The sequence below is a fragment of the Ceratosolen solmsi genome, unplaced genomic scaffold (genome assembly GCF_000503995.2).
Source record: "Ceratosolen solmsi marchali unplaced genomic scaffold, CerSol_1.0 scaffold1, whole genome shotgun sequence".
Taxonomy (NCBI): domain Eukaryota; kingdom Metazoa; phylum Arthropoda; class Insecta; order Hymenoptera; family Agaonidae; genus Ceratosolen; species Ceratosolen solmsi.
Window position 1 is genome coordinate 8,880,433 of NW_011948415.1, and position 7,953 is coordinate 8,888,385.

The 7,953-nt window shown below is 37.3% G+C and overlaps 1 protein-coding gene across 1 annotated transcript in view; it reads right to left on the reverse strand.

Annotated features, from left to right (window-relative positions):
• The window catches only part of qtc (GRIP domain-containing protein quick-to-court), a 13,782-nt gene extending 6,144 nt beyond the window's left edge, over positions 1 to 7,638 (reverse strand). Inside the window, exons 1-2 of the mRNA XM_011495518.1 lie at positions 7,309 to 7,638; positions 1,970 to 2,325 (exon numbers count right to left, since the gene is read on the reverse strand). Coding sequence (XP_011493820.1) covers positions 1,970 to 2,233 — 264 coding nt within the window. The 5' untranslated portion in view covers positions 2,234 to 2,325; positions 7,309 to 7,638. The remainder of the gene's footprint in view (positions 1 to 1,969; positions 2,326 to 7,308) is intronic.
• Between the last annotated feature and the right edge of the window lie 315 nt (positions 7,639 to 7,953).

A 7,953-nucleotide genomic window follows, 5' to 3' on the forward strand; every position in this document is an offset into this window, starting at 1 on the left:
TTACATCTTTTTCGATTTCACGCTCACCTCCCAGCGACTTACCATTAGCATACCAATACGAGCGAGTCGATTGTTTCGGCACGAAGCGATATAGCCTGTACCAGTAAAAATATTCACGATTCACCGCCAATGCCAAGTGCGCCTGAGAACGGTGCTCGGGTCATTCGATACACCTTGTCCTGACTGATTATAATGTCTCCAAATGTATATATATATATATATATATATATATATAAAGTGCCTTCCTTGTAGACGGTGCACCCGTCGTCACGTAGATGGGTGGACAATTGATGGGACGCCTTTGCGATCACGTGACGTCACGCAGTCCTCGAATACAAAGTTAATTAAACAATGTATGGACTCGGAAAATTAGGGATGAGAGGAGGAGCAATAGTTGAATAGCGGTACGCAAAAGTGTCCTAACAGGAATGGAGAAATTTCATCATTTAGGCTCGTTCGTAATTACGCAACGACGACTTTCTAAATAGAACATTTCGTAATAACAACATTCTCCGAACGATAATCCAACGCTTTCACTTACTTCCACGCCGTAAAAGCCGGAATTTAATTATGACCTCGGCAAGCAGTCCATACACCATAGTCCAATAATCGAAAGTTAAAGTTAAATCGAAATTTGGAGACTTTTATCACTTGCTGATCAATTAGCACAATTATTGTAAGAGGTAAATATTTTGCGCGCAATGATATAATTTGCAAATGAATCCTTGAGCGACATTTGACGAGCCGTTAATTTCAAACGAGGGCATATTCTCATAAATCAAACTTCCTTGTACGATAGAATGATGTCTCGATGAGACTTCGTGGTTGGTCTGAGCAAGTGAAAAAAAAACAAACATTATTTACACGACAATTCAAATTTTGTGGATCTTCATCGTCAATCTAATAACGCCCCTAGTATTACTATTCAACACTAACATATATGGATAGGCATTGACCTTTACTCCCTTAAAATATAGAATAAAGATAGAGCGAGAGAATAAATCTTTCGAGGATTTCGAGAAGCTTGCTAATGGATGTCGTATGCGTTATTATTGTTGTAAGATCGACATGTTATGTCACGCGACCAAAATCCATACGCATCGTTCCAATATTTTAAGATAATAAGGTCAGATGGACGTAATTTTACATTAATCTTATTGCGATTAACCTTGGTAGACAGAGAAAATATTGACGAAGAATAGTGACGACAACGACGAGGACAACAACAACAACAACAACAACGACAACAAGGACAACAACAGGAATAGGAACAACAATAACTAATGTCCGTTATTATGGGTCTCGATAAGATTGGACATAGCCATAACAAAATATCTTTTCAAATTCACATCATTTTGACCTTGATTTTAATTGACGTTGAGATTATAAATTAATTTACGCGAGAAATTTAACGCGCACTACCTGATTGAGCGAGAAACGATAATTGAGTGTCCAGCACCGATCGAACTCGGCTGCCTTTGCTATTTATATATTTATTGCAATTGAGGGAAAATTGCTTAATGTCAACAGTACCGAGGCGCACAGCATCTTGTAAATGCGAGAAGAAACCTCGCGCCATTCGTCGTTAAGCTCACGCAATTGACATTAAGAGGATTCACCGAGTGGGCGCGCGAGTTCCCATCTTCTCAGTCGCTCCCACGTAAGCCTCGCTCGACATTTACTTAGCTAACGGAGCTCGGTTGCCTCTCTCTCTCTCTCTCTCTCTCTCTCTCTCTCTCTCAAAGCGCTGCCGAATTAAAGCGACCCAATTACTTTATCGAAGCTCGTACATCCGCGCGGCATTCGCTTCGTCGTCACCGAGCCGAGCAAAATCGACGATAGCCAATGGCCTGTCCTCCCCCTCCCCCGGCACGAATAAACCATCTCCAGGGAGATGGGCATCGATTATCATCGACTCGGTCGGTCTGATAAGCTCGGCCGACGTCGGCTTGATAACGGCAATAATTACGGATGATGATCTTCGTGGTGTCTCGCTGCCATTCTCCTTAATAACGGGAAAGAAGTCGTGGTGATGCTGAAAGGCGGCCCCGGCGGATAGGACGCCCGCGGCATTGCTGCCCCGTAGCCAGAGACTCGAGGAGCGTCGGAGGGCCGACGGTGAGGGCGTCAGCCGGGGTATGCGAGAGTCGAGTGGCGAGGAGTGGCCGTTGTTCCTGGAGACGGGCATCGCCGGCAGACTATGGGGCCCGAATTCACCGCCGTGGCGCGCCATCCGACCTCAACGTTCCAACTGCATCGTGATCACAAGCTTCCGACCCACCCTCTTTCTCCTTATTCTTCCAATGAGGTTCGGCGTGAGGAGATCTGCAATCGAAGAGAAAGATGGCCAGTGAGTTATGGTTTTTCCGCCGGAAATTACCGGCGTGAGGCGAGACTGGTGGCGGGGTACCAGTCGCCCCTATCGCTGCTCGCCTACGTACATGGCTTTTCTATTTTGGGTTTGTAAAGAGATGAGTCGCGATGGCGTTGTGAATGGCAACCTGGAAACTACCGTAGGGGAGAATTTTTTCGTGAACTTTCAAAATTGATTTGAAATAGGATGTCAGGGTGGGCGTGCGATTTAGGAATCGAACGTTGGTTATCGAGTAGACGGAGGGAAAGGAGGGGATCGAGGCATTGTTTGGCACTCCCCTCGTCGTTAAATTCTAAAATTAGATCTACATTCGCAGAATTAGCATAGAATAATAATAATCGTTTGGTGTGAGGCATGCTTCGATAATTTGCGTGGATATATATATATTTTTTTTTTAAAGCGCGAGTAAATTGGTATAACTACGTGTTGCGACAGCAACAGGTGAAAACATTTTCCTTCTCTCACAATAAAATACTCATAAATGTCCAGAGATACTTTTAAAAGGTTGAAAAACAGCTGTTGTTGTTGTTTTTTTTTATTTTTGTTTTTTGTTTTTTGTTTTTTTCGTAGGTAACATAGCATCTATAATTACTCGATTGTATATTCGAATTGTGCACGAAATGAGAAGAAAATGACTGCGGCGGCATTGACGAGATGACTGCGAGTTAATTTTGTCTATTTTTCCAACATTGTTTCGCTTTTCGCATTCTGACTCGTTCACATTCTTCTCCATGAGTATATCAACAAAATTCTTTGATACTAAATATGCTTCGGACTTGTCGTTTTCTCGATTTAAATTGAAAATATTCTTTCAATTTTTCGACAAACTAATAATATTCATTGAACCCGAGGTATCGCCAAAATTGGCCCCATCGTACCGCATTCTTATGCCTTACGCTATGCCAACTAATAATCAAGCAGCGCGTATTGTAAAGCGATCAATCGACAATCGTGATCGTTACTTCATAATTACTCGAATGTGTACCCAGATGTAGGTGCCTGATAATGAAATGAAAACTTTTTCCGTCCAAGCCGCTAAAATTCGAGCTAATTTGCGCGAAAAACAGCGGCGCGCGATGAAAATATTGTACAAAAGTTAGCCGCGACGAGTCGTTGTTAGCCTTCGGATTACTTAATAATTAAAATAAATATATGTATTAGAGCATTGGCAGAACAAGAAATCTGCGGATAAAATAATTAAGATTCTTATAAGCAAGTAGTAATAAAGTTCGTTTCATCGACGGTAATGCAGGAATAATCGTAAAATCTTTAAAACGATAAGCGTCGGTACATTTATCAAATAAACAGGAACGGTTAATTGCAGACATCGTCGATTAACAAGCATGAAATGGCTTTAGATTATTTAGGAAAATTCGTATTTTCTAATCTTGATGAAATTCACGCAAACGATTCGACGATTTAAAACGCTTAAAAAGGGATGATAGGATAAAAGATGAACGGTAGTTATAAAATTCGCACATGTCATTGAAAAGTAAATCAACATTGATTCGATAATAATGCAGACGATAGCATAAGATATCTCAATTTAATGCATCATCGTTATTAATTAGATATAATAAATATTTAATTGGATAATTACATAAATAAATATTCATGATAGGATGACATGATTTTTCGTTAAGAAATCTCTACGAAGATTCAAATTACCATAGCTCAAAGAACGTTAAATTTATACATTTTATTAACATTTTTATTACTCATTAAATTTGCACAATATTTTACCTAATTGTGCAAAAGTGCTTATAATTATTTATGCAGCAAAAAAATGTAAAATATTTACTACACCGGTTATCAACGGTCAGGCAAAATATATCAATCCTTATCCCATTGTTTACCCTCACATTAACTTTAACTTTTTTTCGAAAACCATAGCTCTGGTCTTTCCACAGTGATTGTTTATTATTTTTGCAATTGTAAATATTCACGTTTCAATTAATTCATCGATACCGCCTCTCACAAAAACTACGGCTGATTTGACATTTAATAGCCATGAAAAAAAAAGATTTTTTATTTTTCTTAGGATTACTTGATTTAGAAACAGGAGAAAAGGAAAACGAGATGCGTAATAGCATAAAGATAAATTGTAAATAAGGCGTACGTTTATCGTGTGAAAAAATCACAAAATCATAAAATCATAAAATCGTAAAATATTAGTTGTTCGGTTTACTGTGAACAAACCGATTTGTTTAATTAAATCAATATGAAAGTCGATCGATATGTAATTGCTATTTAATTCAGACTTTGCGATTATTCATAATTCATAATGAAAAATAATTGTCTTTTTATTAAAGCGTACGAATTGCTTTCTATTTATGTAACTATGGCTACACACGCATGCACGTTGACGCTATTTGAGTCCGAGACTCGTCAAATCGAGCCCATGAGAAATTTCGATCTTTGCCATATTATTATGATTCTTAACGACTGCAATACGACATTTTACTTTTGTTTTTGTTTTTCGCTTGTTTCTTTTTCTTATCTCGTTATCATTATTTGTGACATATTATTATATGTAGACGAGAATTACAACGAAAAATTACGCTTTAATATTATTTTTAGAAAATTATTATTTTGCAAAAATTATTATCGCTATTTCGATATTAAATTGATAATTTACTTATATTATACGGTAATTTGATTAATTAACAGCGGGATACTGTTGAACATTACGGCATCATGCCTAACACATATATAACGTATATATGCAGAAAAAAAAAGAAATACAAAAACTTTACAGATTTGTAATAAATAGACTTTTTACTTTACGTTAAACTAATATAGGTAAGCAAACGAGAAAAAGAAAAACAAAAATTTCAATTAATTAGATATGTAACGGTTATGTAATTTCTATTCGACGGTGAATAATTGATGATAAACAGTTAATACGTTTCAACGTTATATATATTAAATATATCGATTTTGTTTCATCATAGTTCAACTACTTTTAAAATTTTTAATTCTAACCTATATTATATAATTTGGGTATGTGATATTTACTATCCTAGAATACTAATATTACTAATAGATTGATGGAGGGGCGGGCGGGCGGGCGGGGGGGGGGGTATCGCCATCAATTATCAATTTCATTTATTCTTGGTACCAATGAGAAACGGTTAAAAGAAGAACAACAAAAAAAAAAAAAAAAAAAAAAAAAAAAAAAAAAAAAAAAGCAGAAAAGTTCCTTACAAGTATCCATTTATAGGCGCGTAAATAAATTAAAAATGAAAAACTTGAAGTAGCAATCAAGTGCAGGAGTATTAATGCGGTACGGGTTGTGCTTAAGATTATCAAACTACTGAAAATTTACGTTGTTTACGCTTCGTTGGCCGGCTAAACAACAACGCGCATTTCCTTTTATTATGTTCCTACGTAATGTAATTTGTATAAAATTATCGTAGAAAAAAGATGAGAAAGGATGTACGATGTACGATGGCATGTGCAGTCGGAAAAGTAAGCAACGTTAGAAAATCCAATAACGATTAATGGCAATGAAGGCAAAGCAAATATATATTAATTACATTCTCTGTTTTAGAAAAATCTTTTTTCCGTTTATTTTGTATTAGGTTCAAGTTTTTACGGCAAAGGATAAATCCAATAATGTCTAGCAAAGTACTTTCGCAATATCTGTAAAAATACTTATAATGAAAGATAATGGGCGAGAGACTTGGCCCGCGAAAAGCTGAGGTTAAAATTAACGGAATTTAGAAAAAGTATTTAAATAGAACGTGACTGGTTTCCTTTGATTTTCACACTGTTTGGTCATTTTGATTATTTGAAGCGATCGCGAGAATAAAGCAATTGCAAATTAAACGTTTTTTTTATTTGAAGAAGCGCACTTTATTATTATTGATCACACGTTCTGCAAGTCTGTATTTTTTTTTTTTTTTTTTTTAATTAAATTACTATGCTTAGCGCACTGTCGTTGAATTTGGCAAGGCACGTAGGGTAAAATTTTTATTGACAGAAAATTTAATTTAGATCATAAAACGTCGTCATTTCAACAATAAAAGTAGTGTCAAACCATTGGCTACAGCCACTCGTTATATTTAATTATAACGCAATCGCTACGAGTATAAACACATCATTTTAGATATTTATCTGCATTATTATTAATATTCGTGCGCTACGACCAAAGTTATAACTTTCCAAGCAGATTGGCCAAATAGATATAACGATAATGCCTTTATTATTGTTGTTGTTGTTGTCGTTGTTTTTTGTGTCTTTTGTTTTTTGCAAATATTAATAATGTGGTGAGGAAAAATGAAATTATTCGGCGAATATTCAGACGAAGAGAAGACAATTACATTGAAACTTTTGGGTATATAACGAACGAAAGTAAACATTCCTTTTCTACCATATTGTGCTCGTTTATTTACTCGTTTTAATCCAAAGTTGCTAAGACTCGTAACATTCCAATTATATCTTACGATGTGAAGAAGAGCCGGAAAATTTTCACTCTACTTTCGTTAAAATGCAATTCAATGCAATTAAACATTGACGAGTATATTGACGATAAAAGCACTATAAGCTCGTGCGTACGTAGGTAGGAATCGGCTTAGGGAGTAAGTTTTCACATTACATTGTCGAACGATTCGCCATTATTTTATCCTAACCACCGTAAAACTTCATCCTTATCTTTGTTACTTCATCTTAATCAACATATTGATGCGCATGTGCTCTGCCTGCATAATAAAACAGTTGATTAATCGAGCTTTATTAATATAAATAGCGTGTAATGCATGGCTCTGCCATTCGAACGTAAAGTTAAATGTGTTTGATAACAAATATTAATGAACGAACCATCGCTCTCTCGTCTGTATTACGGTCCAAGAAAATTGTATCCAACGTTCGTAGTACCGAGGTAGTGAAAAATTCGTAGCCTCCGACGATCGAGAAACATTATGGTATCTTACCTTAAACGCGTGGAAATGTCAAACGGCCGATCGACACGAACATCTGCCAACAAACTCGAGGGCCTCACGTCGAAATACCTCGCCTACTTATTCTTTTTCATCATTATTCATCGCTTTCCGTCTCTTTTTATTAAATAAACGTCCGAAGTGCCACGGTATTATGTATCAGTGAGTGTAAACAGCCGCCTGCGAGGAGCATAAAGAAGCTGTTTGCGCTATGGTAGCAGTAGCGGGAGCTACTCGTCTTTGTCGGGGCGACGACGACGATCTAAAGATTTGCCATTGAACGCGAGGGCCCCGAGGAAAATTGTTGACAAGTTATTGCAACTACATTACCGAGTTAAACAAACAATGTAATATGCGAAAGTTGGGCTCGCAAACGATACGAGGTTCCGTGGATTGTGTCCCCGCTCGTTATATCGATTGTCGAGCAAAGTCTTATTACCTCGTCGTTGCAGCTAGCAGCTAAACAAGCGCGGGCGGAGCGGCAGCGTGAGCAGGAGCGATAGCCAAGTACCACAATTGACAGAAGCCGTATGCCACGCACACCCGCAGTCGCACTTGCCAGATATTTACGAGATAGGATTTTGAGGCCGATAAAAAGGCCTTGGTCATGCTGGCAAATAATCGACCGACGGCTCGACG